Here is a 26,047-nt window from a genome sequence, read left to right as displayed (position 1 = left end):
ATAAAGGTAGGAATCCACTTTAAATCTGTATAATCTTTAGATATAAAGGAAGTTATCATGGGATATTTCTGACATTAGACATTAAGACATTAAATATTTGAGGGATAGTTTATATGTGGTCATTTAACCTCAAGTCTTCTAAAAGTATTCCCTGTATCATAGATTATAAACTTCCCATTCATTAAAATAGAGCCATTTCATTTCTGGGTTTGGAGATGATACCTCTTTTTATAAGATATTTCAGTAAAAAGTATTCAAGTTACTCTTTCACTTTAATTAAAATCACTGGTATAAAATAATCTGTCTAGCTTTTTCACCAGTACCAGGGTCACATTTTATAAAACTCAACTCCATTTTGTTAAAGATTTTTGTTAGAGAATTTGGTAATTCAGTGTAAAGGTTCTCAATTATACTGTCGTTTCATTTTTTTTATGAGAAGAAAGATTAGAAGCGGGTAAAATAATCATGAACTATGATTAAGGGGGGAATAGTAATTATAAGAAGGGTCAAAAAGGAAGGAAAAGTAAAAGAGGCTTAAAAATAAGACAAAACCATTTAATCGATTTCTGGGAAATTTTATAGTTTGCGTAAAGTATAAAGATTTAATAAGGCACAGTGAATAACTATATAAACATTACAAATTGGCCACTGTTGGACAATTAAGAGAAAAGTGAAATTTAAGAAACAAAACTTTCATAATCTTCCTTCTACAATCAGAAAGGTTTCTAGGTAAACTTTCAGATCTAGTGCCTCTAGGGAGAAAAGATCATTATTAGATATGCATGCCTTCACTGGATAACCCAATAAATACTTGAGTTGGAGGTCCTATCTCGAAGTTAAAAATAAATTAGAGGGAAGAGGTCAGGTTAGCATGTTTTAGAGCTTATGGTAAACTATAATTTAGGTGACATTAATTACATGATCTGAAGCTTAATTCTTTACTAAGTTAGAGTTTACAGCCATGACCAAAAAAATTACCATCACATACCATGCATGAAATACCATACCACAGATCCATATATCTGAAAACTCCAAGTGAAAAATTATCTTTCCTAAATCTTTCAGATTTTAGTTGAAGAACTTAGTGGCCAGATGTTCATGTTCACTGATAACAAATTTCTGTAATAGGTCCACTGTACCTTTGTTAGAGAAGTTTCTTTGAAGCTACATTTTATATAAAAATATTTAAGACTGACAGCTTAATGCTGCTTAGAACCACCATTACTCTCTGAAAGATCTTAAGTCTGTGAATAGGCTTTTTAGAGCAGCATTTCTGAAATACTCCACACATTCTTCCTTACCCACATTTAGTTATAAATCAAAATCATACAGATCTCTCATAAGATTATGAGCAGATATTTAGGAATATTTTCAAAATTAGTTTCATATTATACTTCAGTAAGTGTTGCCAGTACCACAGTGGGCTCTAGAGAGCTGACCAAACCTGGGTTAAGCAAACTATCCAGTCTACTGATGTAAACTTCAAAGAAGAGAATGATTGGTGACTTCACTCTGCTACTGTGGCACTTGGTACAATATTAACAGTAGCCCCTGAAGGGTCAAGTCTTCATCTGTCCCTCACCCTACCATCCTCCCTCCAACTACTTGGCCCACAGGAAACACTCAGAGTCCACTGAGTCACAAAACCAGGATGCCATGTGGATAATCACTGGATGTTACCACTTGAATACAAATACATTAATAAATACATCCCGTAACTAGTGTTTTTAACGTAATGTTCAAAGCTAGTTATTTAATTTGAATAACTGCTGAAAAAGAATGTAAGATTAAGTAACCTGCATTAAAAAATGGAAACCCATCTTAGAACTCGTGTTACAAACTCACTCACCTTTTCATAAAATATTCTCAAGGAAAGAAAAATCAAAGTGCTTTTGTCTTGCTCCTTTTATTACACACTCAGTGAACCATCCTTAGTATGAAATTAATGGTTAGATTTATAAATGTAAGACAACATGAGAAAATCTAGGGGGGGGGGAGGAATCCTTATTTCAGTCTGAGACTAGAAAGATCAGCTCCAGTTAGTAATTTAAGTATTTTTTTCTTACAAACATCAATAACAGACAAGCTTGATAATTTAACACTTAATTGGCAATTACGGCTCTAGAATGTCCTTAATTTCTTTAAAGAACATTTTAAAGCCAAAGCCCTAATGTGACACACAGAAAAAGCGTAGTACAAATGATCAAATTTCAGATCTGGCTTTTGCTAGATAGAGCCTAAGAATGAAGAAACATTTTTCCCTTTCCAGATAATAATTTAAAATATAAATAATTGTATTAAGTCCCACTGAATAAAGAATGTGAAACTTCCTGGTATTATAAAAACCCTAGAGTTTGAAGTCTGATAGTCATTCTATGGTGGGACAGAGACTGGATTTTGTTTGCTTTCCATAATTACTTCACAGTCTCCCTCCATTTCAAAATTGAGATTGACAAATGAACTGGATGCCACTGTTTCCGGTTGATCCCTCTGGACAATGGAATCAGCCTGCAGTTTATTCTGCTGGTATTGTCTTTCTGCTTCTTCAGGCATTCTGTTTTCTTCTTCTTCTTCTTCTTCCTAAAAAGAGGAAATAATCAAGAATAGATGAAATATAAATGCCTAAAAAGAATAGTATTTGTTCCCTACTTTCAACTGCTTGTGCCTTTTTTAAAAAACTAAAACAATAGTGACATGTCCAATTCAGTCTCATCTAATTAGCCAAGACACACCTCCTTGTCCTGTGTTCCCAAACTGAAATGGGAACTATCATATGTCATTTTAAGGAAAGGGAAGTCATTTTTAAGTATGGTACAGCACTGCTTAGATGGGTCCTGAATTAACTTTGACAGAGGCTATATCTTTCAGATAAATTCTAATCTAAATAAAAAATAGCTAAATACTGCATCACTTCAATTACAGGGTATCAGCCTATTCAGTTGAATGGGGTGGTCCAGTCACCAAATGGTATAACATGGTTAATGTTCCCCAAAGCAGCTAGTATACAGAGAATTTCTAGGTCCAGAACTTCTAAATTCTTGGAGGAAGTGAGTATTGTATTGGTCAATGCTGTATGGGTACTCAGTACAGAGTAGGTAACCAGTCAAGATTAATTTAGAGCTTGCTTGAGAGAACACAAGAAAGAAAGACACTGGGGAGTCTATTACAATAGTCCAGATGAGGTTTGAGGCTCTAAACACGGCTGGAAGTGTTAAAAACACTCATTTGTTCATAAAAGGAGTTTTGAAACCATATAACAAATATAAAGTCAACTGTCTTTTCCAGATGCATGGCCAGCCACTCCCCCAGTTCACTCTGCTCCAGTGATAAAGGATCATTCCTGCCACTTCTCCAAATACACAACTTATCCTCATGCCTCTACATTCTCACTTTAGCTGAATTCCCCTCCCCATTTGCTTGAAGAATAATATAAGATTCTAATATTTATTTTGTGTTCACCAATATACACTGGGTGCTGTTCTAAGCATTTTACATATCAAATCATTTAATCTTTAGAGCCACCCTGAATGAACATGGATGCCACAATTTTACTCATTATAAAGATGAAGAAACTGAGGCTTACAAAAGTTAAGTATCTTGCACCAATGGTTTTCAAAGAAGTGGGGCAGTCAGAATTTAAATTCGAACCCTTTGGTTCTTCAGCCTATGCTCTTAGGAGCTAAACTTTTCTCAAGGCTAAACTCATTTCACCCCGACCCTAAAACCTCACTACATTTGCAGACAAATTGCCTCACCTCTTTGTGCCTTAACACCTGGCACTTACACATTCCTAGTACTTGCAATTTTCTGTGCTTCAAATCTTCCATTTCTCCTACATCCAGTCTACAGGTTCTAAGTACAGAGACTGTCTTATTTTCTCATTTGAAAACTGTAATAATAATCCAAAGAGAGAGGTATGAAGATTAAATAAGATCATATAAGGCACCTCACATAACAGCTAGCCCAATGAAATCCAGCTTAGTCTCATACCAAGATCCTAGGGAAATTTCAGTTTATAAACATATAAATTAAAAATATCTAACTTGATTAATTAGTAACCCTACAATGAAATGCCTACCCTAAGGGAGCTCTCTCTTTTGGGCGGCTAGAGAGGATATATATGCTCATTACACAACCCATTAAGTCCACAGTAAATCAAACTGAAGCAAAAAAATGTAAAAAGGAGACACACCTCCTTCTTCATCCGGTAATACTCATCAATGGCATATTGGTACTTTGGGGTGCTGATGCCCAAAACAGATGCAATCTTCTCTCCAAGAAAGTCACACACTGAGGATACGAAAGTTAAATGGCAAAAATCAAACAAACACAAAAATGCAAAAGTTAAATGGCTTATATAATTCCATAAACATTTCTTGAGCACGTTCTATGAGTTACAGTCCCTGCCCTCAGGGAGATTATGAACACTCAGTGCATCTCTTCTGTGTATCTTCCTCGATTTCCTCAAGAGGCACTAGTAGCTCCTTCTGGGTTCCTAACAACACTCTGCTCATATCTCCAATTATACATGTATCACCATGTATTATAATTATCTATTACATGTCTAATTTTTCAAGAAAAAACATAGACTTAGAGACTTGGGACATCATTAGACTCTAGGGGAGGAACGGCTTGCACTGTAACATTCCCTGAGGGCCTGCCACATGACAGGCACTGTGAAAGGTTAGACTCAAAGGTTAGACTCGAAAGGTCTATCCAGGTCTGAAAGTGAAGGTTTTCCTTACACCACACTACCTAGTAATATTCTTGAATGAATTACTATTCAAAATTACCTATAATAAAAAGCAGAAAATGATAGAAGCTATCACAGAGTTGAAACTGAAAATAGAGGAAAGCTTTATAATTTAAAACCTATATTTAAAATTAGCAGGATTAACTCATATGTTGATAGTTCATTTCCTTCAATAATTTAAGTTATAGCTCAACTTAAGATATGACATATTAATAGAATTAAAAATAAATGAATTGTATAATACAGGCTCTAGAATAGTCAGAGTAAGAACAGTATCAGTACAAAACCATGTAACAAAATAGCAAAATAGTTGCTAACACAGAAGGTCCAGAAACATAAAAATTAATATAAAATAAATTAATAAAGCCATTTTTCAGTTCTCTAAAAAAATCCCCACCATTTGAAAGTGAAGAATGTTTTGAAGTGAAGTACAAGTTAGATTAATATCCAATGCTAGCTAGCTGCTAAGAACAGAGTGATTAACCCCTAATGTTTCTCCTTCACTTTGGAAACACCCCATTTGGTAAAGTTCTTGTTCTTGCAGTGTATTATAGCAGTTATTCAAACAGAAAAGTAATACCTGAGAGGGTTGATGTGGCGGCTCGGAGCATGTAAAACCATAAGTAGGGGCCCCAGGTGAGTTTTGTCTGCAATGAGAAGTCAGGTTAGCAACATTTATACCTAAAACCCATTGGGTATATTTAGGCCAGAATGAAGCAATCAAATATTTGGCTGGCACAAAGAATATTCTATAGATAGTACTACAGACTACAATCCAATTAAAAATTTAGAAGCTTTAGAGAGAGCATTCCACAAGGACTTTTTATATTTGCCCTATAACTATAATATTTACCCTAAGTCTGTGGAATAACCAAAGAAAGCAGCAGCAACTAAAATGGAGTTGGTATGATTTGACAATCTACAGACTCTTCTCCTGTCTTGCTGCTTTTTTGTCTTCACTGTTCATAAGCACAATATCAGAGAGAGTATACAATAAATAGAAAGGAACCTTAAGAAATCATACAGTACAACATACTTAAAGTACAGCGAGGAAGTTGAGATTCAGAGAAAGTAAGCAGGATAAGTAAGAGCACATCAAATGAACTTTCAATGATGGGAAAATAAGTGACCAGTAAATGGCAAGGTGAGTATTTTGTTTCTTTAAGGATTAAGAAGGGCCTGGGGTGCTTGGGTGCGTCTGCCTTGGGCTCAGGTCATGATCCCAGACTCCTGGGATGAAGTCTCACATCCGGCTCCTTGTTCAGCAGGGAGCCTGCTTCGCCCTCTGCCTCTCCCTGCTACTGCTTGTGCTCACTCTCTCTGACAAATAAATAAATAAAATCTTAAAAAGGATTAAGAAGGGCCTCGACTATATATCCCAAGACAAACTCCGTGTGCATTTAGTAAAGCAGGACAAATGGCAGAAGGCAATCTACACTGCACAACTCCACTATTAATTTTGGTGCTATCATTACCATAGAACACTTCTGTGAAGATTGCCACACAGACAACAGTTTGCTTCTGTGGATGAAATCAGTAATAAAAGCATGCTTCATTATACTAATATTTCTGTTCACCAAAATAAAGTATAGTATAGAACAATCAATCAAATAATATTATTAATAGTATTATTATTTTAATAGTTTCCAGGAAGGAGAAAAATGATGAAATTATACATAATATTCTTAGCTAAGATATACATTCATGGTTATAAGGTATTAAAACAGAAAACACAAGAATATCTGTAAGACTGGGTAGATGGACTAAAGAGAAAAGGGGGAAACACAACAGTCTTCCCATGAAAAGCAAGTATGCTGACTTCTGTGATAGTATTCTTGAAATGAAACGGAAGTGAGTTAGCTCTTTTATCTCTATCTACATAAGAATGAGTGTCCAAGTAAACAAATACCTTCAACTAAGAAAATACTGTATATTTATGACTCTCTCAATCAAATCCACTGTATCTTCTATATTCAACGCTGGAAGCATCTCTCTTATGTGGGGATAGGGTTATTTTAGGGATTCTGTTTAAGATGTTCTCATCTAGGGCAGGGCAAAGAGGGTCATCATCTCTGCTCCTTCTGCTGACATTCCCATGTTCATGATGGGTGTGAACCATGAGAAGTATGACAACCCCCTCAAGATTGTCAGCAATGCCTCCTGTACCACCAACTGCTTGGCTTCTTGGGCCAAGGTCATCCATGACAACTTCGGCATTGTGGAGGGACTCATGACCACCATCCATGCCGCCACCACCCAGAAGACCATGGACAGCCCTTCTGGGGTTGTCATGACAGCCGAGGGGCTGCCCAGAACATCATCCCTGCTTCCACTGGTGCGGCCAAGGCTGTAGGCAAGGTCATCCCTGAGGTGAATGGAAAGCTCACTGGCATGGCCTTCTGCATCCCCAACCCCAATATGTTGGTCGTGGATCTGACCTGCCACCTGGAGAAAGCTGTCAAATACGATAACATCAAGAAGGTGGTGAAGCAGGCAACAGACGGCCCCCTCAAGGGCATCCTGGAGTACACTGAAGACAAGGTTGTCTCCTGCGACTTTAACAGTGACACCCATTCTTCCACTGATGCAGGGCCTGGCATTGCTCTTAACAACCACTTTGTCAAGCTCATTTCCTGGTATGACAATGAATTTGGCTAGAGCAACCAGGTGGTGGACCTTACGGTCTACATGGCCTTCAAAGAGTATGAGACCCTTGGACCACCAGCCCCAGCCAGAGCAAGAAGAAGAGAGAGGCCCTCAGCTGCTGGGGAATCCCTGCCCCAATTTATCCCCCAAAACACTGAGAATCTCCCAACCTCCACTGTTTCCATCCCAGACTCCCTGAAGAAGGGGAGGGGCTTGGGGAGCCCTACCTTGTCTTGTACCATCAATAAAGTATACAGTACCCAGCCAAAAAAAAAGCTCTCATCTTGGTGTTTACCTTACAGTTTTTACAGCAAACAGGACAGTGCAGTAATATAGGGAATGGAACCAGTTTCTGTAACACATGATAATGGCAGGGCCAATAAATGACTTAGAAAAGGATTAAGCAGGCTTTTGAAGGAAAGCATATATTTCTCAGTGGACCAATTCTCCTGGAGTTGTTTCTAGAGAGAACAATTGCTAATATCCATGCAGTGACTACCAGAGAGTCAAACCTGCTCCAGAGCTGAGGAACTGGTTAAGGATCCCTGAATAACATCTATCATTATCACACACAATTACACAGAATGAATGCATGGGGCTCTTTGTTTAGACACTGATCTTACTGAATTGAAAGGGCAGATGACTCAAGAGCCTACATTGGAACCTTGCCACCACTGCCAGCATCACTACCATGCCACTACCCCAGTAACAAGAGAAATGGGTCAGAGCTTGGTCTTCAAGACTTCCAGTTTATGGTGCAAACTTAAGCTGATTCATTTTTTCTCCAAAAACTTAAGTTTCTATCCCTACCTGAATAATTGAGTTTCCACTCCTTCCTTAATAAGAACTATTCAGACTTGCTATCTTTTTTTATTTTTTAAACAACTTATTTTTTTTTTAAGATTTATTTATTTATTGGGACACCAGGGTGGCTCAGTTGGTTAAGCCACTGCCTTTGGCTCAGGTCATGATCCCAGGGTCCTGGGATCGAGTCCCACATCGGGCTCCTTGCTCAGCAGGAAGCCTGCTTCTCTTGCTGCCTCTGCCTTCCTCTCTGCCTGCTTGTGTGTACTCTCTCTCTAACAAATAAATAAATAAAATCTTTTTTTTTTAAAGATTTTATTTATTAATTTGACAGAGAGAGATCACAAGTAGGCAGAGAGGCAGGCAGAGAGAGAGAAGAGGAAGCAGGCCCCCTGCTGATCAGAGAACCCGATGCAGGGCTTGATCCCAGGACCCTGAGATCATGACCTGAGCTGAAGGCAGAGGCTTTAGCCCACTGAGCCACCCAGGAACCCCTAAACAACTTATTTTTTTTTTTAAGATTTTATTTATTTATTTGACAGAGAGAAATCACAAGTAGATGGAGAGGCAGGCAGAGAGAGAGAGAGAGGGAAGCAGGCTCCCCGCTGAGCAGAGAGCCCGATGCAGGACTCGATCCCAGGACCCTGAGATCATGACCTGAGCCGAAGGCAGCGGCTTAACCCACTGAGCCACCCAGGTGCCCAACTTATTTTTAAATTATAAAAGTAATGCTTATTTTTTGTGGAACACTTTAAGAAAATGGAGCAAAGTATAAGGAAAATAAAAGCCACCCATTTTTCTATCACCTGTAGATAATTATCACTAATATTTTAATACATTCTCCAAGTCTTTTCCTAGGCATGTATGTTTTTACAGCCTTGCTGTATTTTCTCTACTCTGCTGTTTTCCCCCATTTATAATACTTGTATTTAACCAAAAGGACTGAAATCAGGACCTCCAAGAGATATTTTCACTTTCTTCTTCACTGTAGCATTACTCATAACAGCCAAGAGATAGAAGCAACCTAAACATCCACTGATGAATGAATGGATAAAGAAAATGTGGGAATACATATAATGGAAAATGCAGCCTTAAAAAAAAGAAGGGAACAGCATAGATGAACCTTGAGGACATTATGTTAATAAAATAAGCCAGTCACAGAAAGACAAACAGCGCATGATGGAACATCAATCAGTATTTCTGCTCCTGCCCACAAGCCATCTATTACTGAGACTGTTTCAGGTGAGTGCAGTTGACAGGTGCGGACTCCCTCCTTCTTCTGTCAGCTCCTGTTGATGGAATGGTAGAGCCACTGAGAATCCTAGGGCACTGATAGTCTCTGTTCATGAGGCAGCAAAATAACCCCAAAAGATCTAAGGCTACTGCTACCCACCTCTACCAGCACTCAGCTCCTAAAGCAGGGCTGTCACTCAGGAATGCAACACTGTGCCTACCCCCAACTTCAAAGCTCTGGCTAAGAGATTTTGCCCAGGAGGAAAAGTAAGCCATAAAACAGCTCCTAATCTGTTCTCAAATGAACTGACTTCATTTGCAACAGAGCTGCAACCAAGGCCAAAGGGTGCTCTCAAAATCAGTGGAGATTGTGTTAAGAGGTAATTGAGAGGAAGTTCTTAGATTCCCTGAAGATGCAGGCTAAACTAAAGGCTAGCTAGTTTGTAGCAGAGAACAAGAGGTGGGGAGGAGACAGACTTCACTAAAATAATCCAGCAGTCACTAAACAAAAAAACAAACAAAAAAAAACAAAACAAAACACAAAAAAACAAGCAAATAACAAGGGGGTGGTTGTGGAGAAGGTAAGGGCAGTATCGAGAGTTGATGTAATATATTGTCTAAAATGTACAAAAAATTAAGAGACATACAAAGAAACAGAAGTATGCTATACACTGGAAGAAAAGCAGACAATAGAATCTACACATGAGTCACTAGATGCTGAATTTAAAAGAAAAAAATGTCAAAGCAACATTTATAAGTATGTTCAAAGAACTAAGGAAACCATAATTAAAGAAATAAAGGAAAGTATAACAATGTTGCATTGAATGAAGAATATTAATAAAGAGATAAAAATTATTAATGGAGAGGCACCTGGGTGGCTCAGTAAAGCATCTGACTCTTGATTTTGGATCAGGTTCCTGAGATGGAGAACCCCAGGTTGTAGGGCTCCACTCAGCAGGGAGTCTGTTTCTCTCGCACTTCCTCTCCCTCTAACCCTACCCCCATGCTCACATTCTCTCTCTCCCTAAAACAAATAAATAAATAAATCTTTAAAAAATTATTAACACACAGATAGAAACTGTGGAGTTAAAAAGTGCAATAAATGAAATGAAAAATTCAGTAGAAGGGGCTTAATAGAACAAAAACACAAAATGAAGGGAACAGAAAACTCCAACAATAACAGGTGGAGACTTTGATGGCCCATTTTCAATAATAAACAGGAAAACCAGGCAGATCAACAAGGAAACAGAAGACGAGAAAAACATTATAAGCCAACCAGACCTAACAGACACCTACAGAACAACAGAATCTACATTCTCCTCAAGTATAAACAGAACATTCTCCAAGACAGACCACATGCTAGGCCATAAAACAAACTTCAATTTAAAAGGAGAAATAATACAAGTATCTTCTTCAGCCACATGGGGTGAAATTAGAAATCAAGAACAGAGTAATCCGGGTGGCTCAGTTGGTTAAGTGTCCAGCTCAGCTCAGGTCTTGATCTCATCTCAGGGTTATGAGTTCAAGCCCCACACTGGGCTCCACGCTGGGTATGGAGCCTACTAAAAACAAGAAAAACAATCAAGAACAGAAAATATAATGTGAAAACTTAACAAATATATGGGAAGTAAATAACATACTCTTAAATAACCAATAGGTCAAAGAAAATACTTTGAGGGACGCCTGGGTGGCTCAGTTGGTTGGACGACTGCCTTCGGCTCAGGTCATGATCCCGGAGTCCCGGGATCGAGTCCCGCATCGGGCTCCTAGTTCCACGGGGACTGCTTCTCTCTCTGACCTTCTCCTTGCTCATGTTCTCTCTCACTGTCTCTCTCTCAAATAAATAAATAAAATCTTTGAAAAAAAAAAAAAAAAAAAAAAAAAAAAAAAAAAAATACTTTGAGATAAATGAAAATGAAGGTGTAACATACAAAATTTATGAGATGTAACTAAAGCAGTTCTTAAAGGGAAATTCATAGCTAATTAAAGAAGAAAGATAACTCTCCTTTAATAAAGGAAAGATAACCTTCCACCTTAAGACATGGGAAAAAATAAAGCAAACTAGACCTAAAACAAGCAAAAGGAAGGAAATAAAGACTAGTGTAAAAACTAATGAAATGGAGAAAGAAACAAGAGAAAAAAACAGTGAAATCAAAAGCTGGTTCTTGGAAAAGATCAACAAAATTGGCAAACCGTTTGCTAAAGTAAACTGACCCAAGAGAAAAGAAGGAAAACCCAAATAACTAGAATCAGAAAAGAAAAAACAAAAAGGACTATAAAGGAATACTATGAACAACTACATGACAACAAATTTGACAACATATGAAATAAACAAAACTACCAAAATGGACTTAGAAATGAGACAATTTAGGAATCAAAAAACCATACACAAGGAAAACCCTAAGCAGCTTCACAGGTAAGTTCTACCAAACATTTAAATAAGAATTAATACCAATTCTTCACAAATTCTTCCCAAAGAACCAACCAACAAAAAAACCAAAAGAGGAAGGAACAGTTCCCAACTCATTTTATGAAGCCAGTATTACTCTGGAACCAAAACCAGATAAAGACATCACAAGAAAATTATAGACCTATATTTTTTTATGAGTACGGGTGCAAAAATTCCCAATAATTACTAGCAAACTAAATCCAGCAACATATTAAAAAGAACTATATACCATGACCAAATGGGTTTTATCCTAGGAATATAAGGCTAGTTTTGCAGCCAAAAATCAATCAATGTCGCCATTATCAACAGAATAAAGAACAAGGCAGTTCCTCAAATGTTTAAATATAGTTAGCATATGACCTGGCAATTCCACTCATAGGTACATAGCAAAGAGAAATTAAAAACTGTATCTAAAATGTTCACACCAGCATTAATCATAGTAGCCAAAAGGTAGAAATAGCCCGAAAGTTCATATACTGACAAATATGGTATCTCAAAAAAAGGAATGAAATTCTGACATATGCTATAACATGTATGAATGTTGAAAACATGCTAAATCAAAGAAGGCAGTTACACAAGATCACTTGTTATGTGATTTCATTCTATGAAATGTCCATAATTGGAAAATCTGTAGAAAGAAAGTAGATGGTGATTATTAGGAGTTGGGGAGATGAAGGATAATGTACAATAACTAAAGGGTACTGAGTTTCTTTTTGAGGTGATGTAAATATACTAAAACTGACTGTGGTAATGGTTGTGCACATCTATGAATATACTAAAAGCCACAATACTATAACTTTAAATCAGCGAATTGTATGCTACGTGAACTGTATCTCACTAAAGCTTGTTTAAAAAAATAAATTTTTAGGCACATAGGAAGGACACATTTTCTTCTATGCAATGCTTTTATTTTTTTAATGCTCAAAAATAATAAAATATATTTACTTATTTAATAAATAAAATTTATTTATTTAATAAATAAAATTCTTTATTTATTATTCGAGAGAGAGAGAGTATGTGTGAGAAGGGGAAGAGCAGAGAGAGAGACAAGCAGACCACACTGAGCGTGGAGCCCAATGCAGGGCTTGATCCCACCACCCAGAGATCATGACCTAAGTCAAAACCAAGAGTCAGATGCCCAAATGACTGAGCCACCCAGGCACCCCAGTATGCAATGCTTTTGGTATCGCTTTCTATGTAATAGAGAGCAACTACTGAGACAATGATTTTTAAAAATCATACAGATACAAATGTATACTGACAAATAAGAACTAACCCCTTCAAAGTAATTTAAAAGAAAAATACTTATTCCAACAATTCTCCCAGTGCATGAAACACCTCTGAAATATTCTGCATGCATTTGGAAATGCCATCAGAGTATACTGCATGGTCCTTTGAATATATTCTATAGAAGAGACTCTGGATCTAAATTTTTTTAATAACCAAAATCTATCAAAAGCCAAATCTGACAAAATACTAGTAATAACATTTTTAAAATCAAATACAAATTAATAATTCTCTATCCCACTACCCTTCTTTACAGCACTTTACAGTCTGGTAATTATAATATGTACTTATTGCCTGTCTTCCCACTAGCATATAAGAGCAAAAATTTATGTTGCCCGTGGCTGCATCACTAGTGCCCAAAACAGTACCTACTAGAAAGTCAGTAAATACTGATCAACTAAAAACTTCAAAGACTACTTAGAAGGACAACACTCCTTTTAAAGAATGTACAGCTTGTCCTATAATTTTATAGTTACATCATGTATAATTTAGAAATACTTAAATTTAGCTGATAAGGCACTTAAAGTTAAGAACCATAGATTCCTATCTTCCAGTCAAAACTTGAGGCAATAATGTAAAAAAGAACTAATGAATCCTAAATTTTAGGTGGAAACTACTATGGCAGCATAATCCTTAATTCAAAGGGACTGAAATCCAAGCACTCTCTTTAGTAAGATAAATCTTAAAGAAACCTAGCCACACTGACAAAGTACTCTGACACCCAAGCTATTTAAGACTACTGAAATGCTGGAATATTTCCACCCATGTGTGTAAAAATACTGTTTTCTATCCAAATCATAATGTATACTTTTATAACCAAAATATAGTTGATTTAAACCTCAAAAGACCCCTTTCATTTGATGTTTAAGGGGTAACAAATCAATTTTAAAAACTATTGACAGTGCCTTCTTAGCACCCTAGGCAGTGTGGAAGTCTCATAAAAAACTATTGACCAGGGGTGCCTGGGTGGCTCAATGGATTAAGCCTCTGCCTTTGGCTCAGGTCATGATCTCAGGGTCCTGGGATCGAGCCCTGCATCAGGCTCTCTGCTCAGCAAGGAGCCTGCCTCCCCTTCCCACCACTGCCTGCCTCTCTGCCTACTTGTGATCTCTCTCTGACAAATAAATAAATAAAATCTTTAAAAAAAAAAACCCAAAAAACAACTATTGACATGAGCTTCAAACTTACCGGATCAACAGTAGGCAAAACATCTTTCTTCTCCAGGCCATCCACTTCATCTTCATCTGTGCTGTATTCTTCCATGGTTTCACCACTAACAAAGTGGATGACTCTCCTCGGGACTTTCTTCTTCTTTCCTATAACTCCCAGTTCTACATTTTCAAAGCCTCTTTCACTATTCATCTAATGACGATAAATTAAAATAGTAAGTTTCAAATGAGGTTAATTTTCTTTCATATGGCAAAAAAATTTCTTGATTGCTTTATTTGAGGGAATAAAGAAACAGAAACCAATCCTTAATTTTTTTTTTTTTAGAAAATAAGACATCATACACACACAGGAATATCAATAACATAAATGTAGAGTTTAATGAATAAAAAAAGCAAACATCTACATACCTTCTACAGAGGGCAAAAAATAGAATTTAACAAAATAAACTTTTTTGAAGTCAACGGCTAAGAAATCAAGCACCACACTTCAAACAGAGCAATTCCAATGCCTATAATATGCGAAGATACTCTGGACATCAATCGTTTTAAAGAATAATGCTAATTATAGATCAATGCGTAGTATCAAAAGATATCATATAGATGCACATGTACATATATTAGAGACATAAATAAAATACCAGTTCATGGCAAGGAACTTTCCTAAATCTTTGGATCTGGGATTAGCTACTTGTGGAAAAAACAAAACCCATTCGACTTAACTCTGCTTCTCTCCTCTTCTCAAAACAGGAGTTCCAAATTAAAATGCCTTTAAAGGTCGAGTGGCACCAAAAGTGAGCAAAGCTATAAAGGGAAAGGTAGACTCTGAGGAGAAAGCATCCCCTGTGAAGACATTTAAACTGAAAAAATGTTTTATATCACTGTGCAGTCCAAATAAAACTCACTTGTAGATCAAATCTAGAAAACAACCCATTAAGTGTTCTATCTTTGAACTTTCAAATTTCTTAGTCAATAACACAGAGGTGACAACAGAGTTTTCCTGATAGTAAGAAGATTTGCCTACAGCCACTCAGGGTGGGCCTGATCTTGTCTGATCTTGGAAGCTAAGCAGGGTCATGACTGGTTAGTACTTGGATGGAAGATAGTAAAAACATTTTACAGATTTTAGTGCAATAGTCTATGGAATTCTAATTACAGCCAAATTTCATTCCTAGAGATATACTAACTTTACCTCAAATAAAAACCCATGTTCCCACATCAAGGTAAATGTATATTTTGGGAACGGACAAAGAGCTTTTCACTGTTATGGTGCCCCGTTTTAACTTTTCATCTCCTTACTAGAGTACTTCAAAAAGGCACAGTAAATTATGAAGAAAAACCCAGCAAGTGGTTACTCCTAGGGATAGGTACTGAGACAGGGGAGGAGGTACGGGTAAGGGAGTAGTTATTCTTTTTTGTATTTTGTTATTTTTTGTTTTGTTTTGTGAAGAGAGTATGTTCATGTATTACTGATAAAATTTTAAAACTAAACCAAACAAAATGATACAGGACTACAGGACTGCCACAATTAATTGGAGTCCACATTGGTGGGATTTTCTAGGATGGTCCAGAGTTCAAAAATTTTGTCCTCTATAAGGATTCTTACACTTGTGGGTATGAACACAAAATTTAAACCCATAAATGGTGTTCAACCAATAAGAAAGAAAGTTCTTTGAACTGCAGTTGCAGAGATATATTGATAAAAACAGAGAGAAAAACTGGGTGGCTCACTTGGTTAAGGAGCTGGCTTTGGCTCAGGTCATGATCCCAGGGTCCTGGGATCAAGTCCCACATCGGGATCCCTGCTCAGCAGAGAGCCTGCTACTCTCTCTTCCTCTGCCTGCCTCTCTGCCTACTTGTGATAGCTGTCAAAATAAATAAATAAAAATCTTAAAAAAAAAAAAAAAAACCACACGCATTGCAACACTTGACCACACATCACTGACAGCAACTATAACTGCTGTATAGTGAACTGAGATCATGAAAATCTTGAGAGCATAGGATATCTATGGGTTAACCTGAAAAAACAAAAGCCACAATTCTCCCTAGCCTGTCTTAAGAGTTCAAACAAATCCCAGCCCTTAATGAAGATCAGCCCATTTATAATATCCATAAACAAAATGAACAACAAACGGTCCACCATGAGGACATCTGGGTGGCTCATTCAGTTAAGCATCTGCCTTCAGGTCAGGTCATGATCCCAGGGTCCTGGGATGGAGTCCCGTATCAGGCTCCTTGTTCAGTGGGGAACTTCTCCCTCTACCTGCCTATTCTCCTTGTTTGTGCTCCCCACATCATCTCTCTGACAAATAAATAAATAAAATATTTAAAAAGAAAAAAAAAAATGGTCCACCAAGTTCACCTGGTCCCCAGACATGGCAAGCCATTCCTACCCTATCATTTTTCCCCTTGAAATAAGATTTGATTTATGGTTGTTCTAACAACAATGTTTCCTTCTAAACTACTACTCAGGTCTGTGGATCCATTTACAAGCAAGGGAAGGTCAGAGAAGTTGGGTTAGATCTCCAGTTGTCACACTATCTGGACGGATCTAATGCCAAAGCAACAGTTCCAGTCAGTGAAAATAGCTGAGACCTTTCGGGATACATCACCATGGCCTGCTCCACCCCCATTAAAGTAGAAGCAGCTTCTCACTGTTTGCTCTAGTAATTTCTCATTGGCTGAATTTTTCCTTTCTTAGACAAAGGCAAAGGAGAAGGGCTGTCTCTCATTGGCTCAACTACTTTACCTTCCCTAGACAACTTTAATAAATCAAAACATTCCAGCTGGATCATAACAATTAGTATAAACTTAGCTACTATCTCCATTAACTCTGACTCTTGGCTATATTCTTTCCAAAATATTTTTTTAAACCTACAAAGGTGAAGGCTGAAATATGATTCATAATCTTTTCTTATTTTTTTTTTAAAGATTTTATTTGTCAGATTGAGAGAGAAAGCACACAAGCAGGAGAGGAAGAAGCACTCTCTGCTGAGCAGGGAGCCCAATGTGGGACTTGATCCCTGGTGGGATGTGGCCCATAGGCCATAGTTCCGTCAACACCTCATCTTAAGGAAATGGACTGGCACGTAAAAAATCTGTGAAAGACAATCTATGACATGTGATTCGATCTCTACTTAGGGAATAAAAAAGGGGAAACAGTGAAGGGCAGTAATGATAGCTAAAACCAATCAGAAAATTAATTTGGTGAAAAATTTTCCAACAATTATAAATGAAAGTTATTCTCTGAATTTTGCAAGTGTTTCTTTTTTACAGATAAACAATAAACCTCTTAGTAAGAAAAATTTCAGTGTCAATATTACAAATTCCATTTTAACAAATTTCAAAGATGTGAAAAAAGAGTTTCCTAACACCAGGAAATTAATAGATGCACTGTCAATTCACATTTTATCAAATTTTATGGTTAACCACCAGACCATACATCTGTTTATCTAGTTCACTGGGGCCTGATTTTTAATGGCAATTATCTTTTTATACACTTTCATAGAACTTCTTTAAAATATGTACTACACATAGATTTCATTCTGTATCACCTTCCCCAACTAAGTAGCTTGCAACATAGCAGTTGGCACAGTGTGTATCCTTCACTGCTACATCCTGTAATCTATAGTTCTAGTACATCATAAGTTCTTGGTAGCAGAGGTGCTACATAAATGAATAAGTAGTGTACTGAAATTTTAACTTCTTTAATAAGACTGAGGCTCCGATTTTGGTTAAAAGTTTAGTCAAAGAACTTGCCTGATAAAATGTCACAATAGGTAGTGTATGGCTTGGTTTAAGGGGAAATTCTAAATAGAGACCCAAGCTCCTATTTCTAACTCTTTTCCCTACAGGGCACTTGGAATTGCTCAGTTCTGACAAACTGATGAAGGACAACAGGCTCTCCATCCGTCCAAGTCCCCACTTCACTGGTCTCTTTTCTTTTTTTTTTTTTTTTTAAAGATTTTATTTATTTATCAGAGAGAGAGAGAGGGAAGAGAGCGATCACAGGCAGACAGAACAGCAGGCAGAGGCAGAGGGAGAAGCAGGCTCCCTGCTGAGCAAGGAGCCCGATGTGGGACTCGATCCCAGGACGCTGGGATCATGGCCTGAGCCGAAGGCAGCTGCTCAACCAGCTGAGCCACCCAGGTGTCCCTGGTCTCTTTTCTTTTACTGTACTCAAAAGCATGGATCTGGGGTTTCCAGAGATGTTTCTGCTTCAGGAATGTGAATGGGAGCAAAAAGGGAAAGTTAGAAAATAGTTTGTATGGTATGAACCCATTTGTGTTTAACACAAAAGAAGATATTAGATATGCATAAGAAATCCCAGAATGATTACAAGACAAACTTACTTTTGGTGAATGTGAGATACTGCCTAGGGGAGTATTCCTATGACTTTCTACTTTCAGCTCAACGGTCTCCATTAGTGTTTAGATATCTATTACTTTTTCAACCAAATATATGAAAAAAACATAATATCACTAAACCAAAAGGAAGAACCTCTCTTCAAACAATACTTAGCTGATAAATCAATACAGGTATGTTTACTTTGCTATTAGAGCAATTCAAAGCTTGAAGCAGTGGTGAAAACAATTACAGGAACAGAAGGAAAAATCAAATGGAAAATACACCCAGCTTTGTGTCAGCAGCAGGTCTCAACTGAAAATGAAATGTGGCTCTCTAACCAATTTAGTGTTGCCACTGAATTCTTTCCTGCTGGTCACTTTCCTTCTTAAGTAGGAGAAAAACAAGAAATTCCATATAAAAACTACTATGTGAAAAAGTTTTTGTTCATGCAAACTACATCTTACACTACAAAAGTTATACTCACATTCAGGCACTATTCCCTTCCGAATCTGTGGTTGGGGATGGGGGGGGGGCGCTCAGTCTTACTGACATTCTGGTGGTTAGTCTCAAAAATAAAGCCACTAAAAAGGCTTCATTTTCACTGAAGGTGGAAAAGATTTCTACATAGAAGCAACTCGGGTTTTTAATGGCCCATACTATATACTCCTGAGTTGGTTTCAGTTAAAGCAATTTCTTCATTAGCTTTATTTGTCCCAAGATTCTAAACTATTACTTTAGACTACCAAATCCAAAACAAAACAAATTTCTAAACCTTACCTAACTCTCTAAACTTAGGCTATCCAACACAGTAACCACTAGCACCATCTGGCTAATGCTCCCTTAAAATGAGAATAGTTCAAACTGAGACGTGCAGTAGGTGTGATACGCATACACACACAGAATTTCTAAGACTTGTACCAAAAGGAGAATGTAAAATACCTCACGGTTAACTTTTCACATTAGTTACGTGCTGAAGTTTTTTGTTATATTAGATTAAACAAAATATTAATAATATGCATTAAAACATCAAAATGTATTTTTATTTTTTTAAATATGGCTACTAGAAAACGTACAATTTACAACGTAGCTCCCATTATGTTTCTGCTGGGCAGCTCCGAGCCTCAGTTACCTCGCGGGTGAAATGGGGATCACGCCCACATCATGCAGAAGTTATTAGGATTAAGTGAAATAAAGCCTGTAAACGCTCAGCACATAGTTGCTATTAGCTAACCAAAGGGCACAAGCCAAGTCAGGCGCTTCCACCCGGAGAGGCTGAGAAGCGTCTGCAGCCGCCGCCACCTGGCTTCCAGATACTCTAAGGACAGCCTTTCGGAGACACGCCTTCCTTCCCTGGCTCGCGGACCGAAGCTGGAATAGCACCCCCGGAAGCCCCGCAGTCTGCGGCGCGGCCAGCGGAGGGGCTGGCGAGGGACGCCCGGCTGTGGGGAGGCGTCCGCCCCTTTCTCCCAAACCGGTGTCTTTGGGCAGAGGTGGGGCTACAGTGACAAGGAACCCCGAAACGCATCTCCGGCGAGCGGCCTGCTCGGGGGAAGGCCGGGCAGGCCGAGAGAGCAGCGGGCGGACGAGACAGACACGAGACGAGGCTCCCCTAGCCCCAGCCTCCGCACCGCCGCCTCTCTAGGGCGGCCCCACTTACCTGCTGAGCCGATTCCCTGAACGTCGCGGCGGCCGCAGCTCCCGAGGCTGCAACTGCTTCTCCTCCTTCCGCAAGGGTCGCTGGCTCCGGGTCCATCGTCGTCGCCGCCACAGGGCTGCTGGCGCTAGCAAGATAGAACGTCATGGCCGATAAGCCCATTTCCCTTCTCCGCCTCCCCACCCAGGCGCGGACCCTGCCGGCCGTCACCAAGCGGGACTCACCGGCAGCGCCCACCTCGCGCCCCGCCTAGCCACGCCGCGGCAGGAGGAGCGGGCCTGCCCAGATGGGTGGGACCGGTCTGAGGGGCGGGGTCTGCGGGCGCCTCGCCCCTCTCTCCGGCTCCTCCGAACGCGGCCTGGGAGGCGCGACGACCGGCTCGCGTGGGGCGGAGCGAGGCGAGCGGCTGCTGCACTGCTTCCGGCCCAGCCCAAGTCCGCAGCTCTCCGAGCCGCCGGCTGGCACCGCCGGTGACGTCATGCCTCGTACCTGCACCTGGCTTGGCGATCTGGGCGCAGCCAGCCTCCAGCTGCGTTCTGGACAGTCCCCACTGTCCCAGACCTTGGTTTTTCTGCACTTAAAAAAGGAAACGGTCCCGTGTGTTTCAAATGCTTGTGAAAATATATTTTAAGATGTAAGGCTCTGCTGCACGTTATTTTATTTTTTGATTTTGACAGCGAGCGAGAGAGGGAACACAACAAGCAGGGGGAGTGGAGGGGGAGAAGCACGCTTTCCGCTGAGCGGGGAGCCCAATGCGGGCCTCCATCCCAGAAACCTGGGATTATGACCGCCGTCGAAGGCGGGTGCCTAGGGACTGAAGCACCCAGGCGTCCCTGCATATTTCATTCCTAACATGGATGACAGTCTAGCCCAAAATACTCTTGAAATAAGAGCCTCAAAGGTAAATTTTGTTTACACTTCTCTGACATGCTTAAGTATAACTGTAGAAAAAAGTGAGATCTGAAGAAGAGGAAAGGGCAGCACCAAGGTTCTATTTTGACAAATATGAAGAATATTTTATGTATCTGCCTGCACGCGCGGGCGTGTGTGTGTGTGTGTGTGTCAGGGGGGCATACCAGACTTTTAACAATGTTCAACCAAATTAAAGTCATGATTGCCGTGATTACAGCACTACTTAAACTCGTTGGAGCATTTCCAGGTACATGTTCTTTTATTGTGGTTTCAGTATGAAAGTTAAAACACAAGTTATTGTGAATTGTAGGGTTGAAAAATACATTATTTTGGCCACAGAGGCTTTTAATGGAACTTTATATTCCATTTGTATGCCAGGCAAAATTCAGAAATACTCCCCAAAGTTATGGCCTGGTACATGTTTTTCTACATGCCACCAACAGGTCCAGCACCCCTGCAACCTTAAGTATGCCTTTATCTAGTGCAAAAATTATTTTTTTGAAGATTTTATTTATTTATTTGACACAGAGAGAGATCACAGGTAGGCAGAGAGACTGGCAGAGAGAGAGGGGAAGCAGCCTCCCCACTGAGCAGAGAGCCTGATGCAAGGCTTGATCCCACGATTCTGAGATCATGACCTAGGCGGAAGGCAGAGGCTTAACCCATTGAGCCACCCAGGCGCCCATCGTGCAAAATTATTTTTTTATTCTCTGCTTAATATTTCTGTACACTTTCTATCCTGCATATAACTTTAACCTAAAAAACAAACCAAAAACCTTAAAAGACAAAAGATTTGAAAACCATGGACATTTTAATAACTGGTTGGAAATTCATAATCCATATTCTGGTAATAAAATCAAGTTAGCTTGTTGCTAATGTAAACAAGTTTTAGTAATATGATCTAATGCTGCCTCGCTGTCCAAATCAGCAAAAATAAACTTGGCAATAAATTGAAAAGGAAAATAAAAGAGCCAATTGTTAAAGAACTTATGATTTGGCTTTCATAAACAAGAACAGTTTACATTACTTGTATTCAAAAGCCCTTTCCTCTTACTGACATCAACATTATTAAAAATTTGTGGAGTGTTTATAAATGCATGATTTTATTTTGCAAATTGACAAATGCCAAGTTATAGTTTTCAGTGCTGAGGCAGAACTTGTTTTCATAGTTTACAAGTATATGTTAGCTTGAAAACTTAAAATGCAAACCATATCCCAACATAAACTATAAGTACTTCCTAAGAAGAGTTACTTTTGACACAAATATTATAATCTATTACAAATCTGGAAAGCATAGAAATCTAATGGTTTTATTTTGGACATTTATATTTTTGTCATTATCTCCAGGCTGTCATAACTCAACTAAAAGTCAACTAAGACTGTCATAACTCAACTAAAAGCAATATGTCAAATCTGTCCTTCATTCACCTTGTAGTCTAAGTTGTATTATATCACTATGGCAAAAATACATCCAGGTATTAATATAATTTATCTACTTGAAAACATAATTGTGGTCTAAATTTATTACTTAATGGTATTTACAGATCTAAAAAGGTAAATTTAGATCTACCTGTTTCTCTGAAAGGCTGGGAAAACAAAGCTGACTAAAATTGATAACCAGGCAAGTCTATCAAATAAAAAACAAGATCTTCTTATTGTTTTCATAAAGGTACATATCTATTTTATCTTTCTTTTTAAGCTACGTATCTATTTCAATAGAAAATGTTTTTAAGGTTACCCCATCCCTCAAATAAGGGATCATTGTCAGTGATACATAAGAAAAAATAAGATGGCAAAACTAAAAATGCACTTTAGGTTGATTTTTTTTTTTGGTAATTTTATTTTTTTCAGAGCTCCAATATTCATTGTTTACAACCACACCCAGTGCTCCATGCAATACATGCCCTCCATAATACCCACCACCAGGCTCACCCAACCCCCAAACCCCCTCCCCTCCAAAACCCTGTTTGTTTCTCAGAGTCCACAGTCTCTCATGGTTTGTCTCCCCATCCAATTTGCCCCAACTCACTTCTCCTCTCCTTCTCCCAATGTGCTTTAAGTTGACTTTAAGCATAAAGAAATTGTTAAAATAACAGTAGTGGCTCCATTTATTAAGCCCAATACGACAGGTACTGTGCTCAGGATTTTCCTTGTATTACCTCTTCTTCCTAACAGCTCTGTAATAGAGGTCCTATTATAGTTACCAACATTCTACAGATGAGGAAACAAAGGCTCAGAGAGATTAAGAAATTTGCTCATGGACATAGCTGGTAGCTGGCAAAGCAAGGATTCAAACCCAGGAAGTCTGACTACAGAGCCTATACTAAAGACACTCTGCTCCTCTGGGAATGAAAATGTCAGAAATGGTCTATTACGGGCAGAAAATTCCTACACCAAAGGTGAATGTGATATTTGAAAAGATTTGGAGGCAATTATCAAAGTGTGTATTTGTTTTTAAAGTCTATTATGAGAAATAGCCATTTGTAAGTTTTAAAGCCCTGTATTTAAGAAACAAATGAAAAAACCAAGTGAACATGTTTTATTTGATGCCATGTGAGTACATTTCTTTTAATTGGAATTTGGTCAGCTTTTTTTGTCATGGGAATGGACTACTGATATTCAACTATTGATATTCAACTATCAATATTGCTATTGATGACTATAGCATTAGTCATTAAATATTAGTTTATTTGTACACTATGCCTAAACATAGCAATCTCAGCGTTGAAAGCTAAACATATTAATCTGAAGTCTGAACAGTAGGAGTCTTCTGACAATAATCCAAAAAACTGTAATAAAATAAGTATGTATTTGTAATCTATGTAAAATAATTTTTAATTTTTTTTTAAAAGATTTTATTTATTTGTCAGAGACAGAGGGAGAGAGAGCGAGTGAGCACAGGCAGACAGAGAGGCAGAGGGAGAAGCAGGCTCTCTGCTGAGCAAGGAGCCCGAACGTGGGACTCGATCCCAGGACCCTGGGATCATGACCTGAGCCAAAGGCAGCTGCTCAACCAACTGAGCCACCCAGGCGTCCCAATTTTTAATTTTTTATATTTGTTACAAAATTATAATATGTAATATATATTATTTAAAAACATATTTTTTCTTTTATGAGCTATAATAAGGATTGCCACAATTAAGGATGCCTTTCCATGTAATGTATACAATGACTAACACTGATATACAATATATAGAAAACTTAAGGGAGTAAGTCCTAAGTTCTCATTACAAAGAAATTTTTTTTACTTTTTTTTTTTTGTTGTACCTACATAAGAAGATGGGTGTTAGCTGAACCTGTTATGGTAACCATTTCACAATATATGTAAATCAAGCCATCACGCTGTAACCTTATACAGTGATGTATGTCAATTATTTTTCAAAAAAACTAGAAAAAAAAGTAATTTATCTCACTGTCATATATCATTATTTCAGAGCAAGATCATCCATTGTTTAACGCAGTAAGAAAAAAAATTGCAGAAAATCAAGAGACACACATCAACTGAAGGATTTCACACTTCCTGTATTTCCTATGAAATGGAGTGTCAAGATATTTGATAGGTAGTTCTTGAACCACTTCTGCCAGAAATGAAATTTTGGGACCCCCTTAATTGATTCCCCAAAGTCAAAAGTTATGGGCTCATGAATATATCCAATAACAACTCTTACCTCTTTTGGGTCATTGTAGAAGAAATTTCTCTTCTTCAGTTATAAAATCATAAAAAGCAAGCAAGCAAGCATGTTTCCCAGCCTATGCAGATAGGCAGACATTTCATGTTCTCCTTACTTGACGCAGAGAGGCAACCATTCTCTGGAAAATGGCTCACAAAACTTGAGCATGTGTTGCTAAAAAATATACCATAGTCACAGGATATTACTTCCTTCCGCTTTCCTTGAAAAGGAAAAGCCTTTACACCCCAGTGTCAGGGGAGTCTCCGGCCTCAGGAAGATTTCCTCAGCTTCAGGCTCATCGAAATTATCCCTGTAACAGGCAGGCACTGCTGTGTAATAATACTTGAGTATTTTGCCATTTAGATCCAACTGCTACCGAGAAATGCATTGTTTTAGGCTGAGAGAACCCTGTAAGCCAAGTGAAGCTAAAAAAATAAATGTTTTTGAAGTGATAATTTCAAATGCATAGAGAAGAGTAATGAGAAAACTGCAGAGTAGCACAGGCATGCCAAACTCAAAAGAACTTGTGTGGCACCGCATGAGTATTATCAAAGGAAATGTGCCATAATTACCAGCTTACAAGGTGTATTTTCCTCTTAAAAGTATCTGAAAATTACCTCATACTAATATACCCATATCACACTAAGAGGTCAGTGAAAATGGCCTAGATTCTTGGGTTAGCAACTACCCAACACTGAGCACAAATACTTACCTACCCCTAAATGCAAAGTGTGGGAAAAAAACCATCACAGTAAAATTTCACATCCCATCTATAACTACTTAACACAACCCACAGACTACAGAACTATCTAGGAGCTAAATTTAAAATTACCCCCCCACAAATGAGATACAAATTCAACATTCCTGTAATTTGTGACTCAAAAGCCAAGAAGATATTAGGTTTTAATGCAATAGATTAATGCTGGGAATATGGCAATTGGATTTTAGAACAGAATTTTTGGAAGATGACAACTCCATTTCAAATCCAGTGAATGCAAGCAATGAACATTATCTAGATTGGAGCTGTGATGATGGATTTCTAGTTTTGGATATAGCTTCTAATTATTTCTAGATTTTAAGGAAGATCAAAACTTATGTACATTTTCTTGTTATTTAGCCATGATT

General features: G+C 38.3%; 1 protein-coding gene and 1 pseudogene across 5 annotated transcripts; one reads left to right on the top strand and one right to left on the bottom strand.

The window, feature by feature from the left end:
• Nucleotides 1-559: 559 nt before the first annotated feature.
• On the bottom strand, nt 560-26,047 carry FAM177A1 (family with sequence similarity 177 member A1). Of its 5 annotated transcripts, none has more exons than XM_013046237.2 (6): nt 24,920-26,047; nt 20,343-20,466; nt 14,361-14,534; nt 5,334-5,400; nt 4,193-4,290; nt 560-2,580 (listed from the first exon to the last, which is right to left on the bottom strand). In XM_013046237.2, the coding sequence occupies exons 1-6, from the start codon at nt 24,931-24,933 to the stop codon at nt 2,374-2,376; spliced, it is 684 nt and encodes a 227-aa protein (XP_012901691.1). In that variant the 5' UTR covers nt 24,934-26,047; the 3' UTR covers nt 560-2,373. The 5 variants fall into 5 exon arrangements, with proteins under 5 accessions (XP_012901691.1, XP_004773403.1, XP_004773402.1 ...); XM_004773346.3 differs by lacking the exon at nt 24,920-26,047 and adding an exon at nt 20,564-20,709; XM_004773345.3 differs by lacking the exon at nt 24,920-26,047 and having other exon boundaries at nt 20,343-20,557.
• Nucleotides 6,786-7,671, top strand: LOC123388319 (annotated as a pseudogene).

Source organism: Mustela putorius, unplaced genomic scaffold (assembly GCF_011764305.1).
Source record: "Mustela putorius furo isolate JIRA1106 unplaced genomic scaffold, ASM1176430v1.1 tig00003898_pilon_pilon_pilon, whole genome shotgun sequence".
Lineage (NCBI taxonomy): Eukaryota > Metazoa > Chordata > Mammalia > Carnivora > Mustelidae > Mustela > Mustela putorius.
This window is presented reverse-complemented; position numbering and strand designations above follow the sequence as displayed.

Coding starts and splice junctions, on each gene's coding strand:
- FAM177A1 (XM_004773345.3), bottom strand. CDS start 20,501: ATGGGCTTATCGGCCATGACGTTCTATCTTGCTAGCGCCAGCAGCCCT. Junction 14,535..20,342: donor TCAGGGAATCGGCTCAGCAG/GTAAGTGGGGCC, acceptor TATCGTCATTAG/ATGAATAGTGAAAGAGGCTT. Junction 5,401..14,360: donor TTTTGCCTACTGTTGATCCG/GTAAGTTTGAAG, acceptor TTCTCATTGCAG/ACAAAACTCACCTGGGGCCC.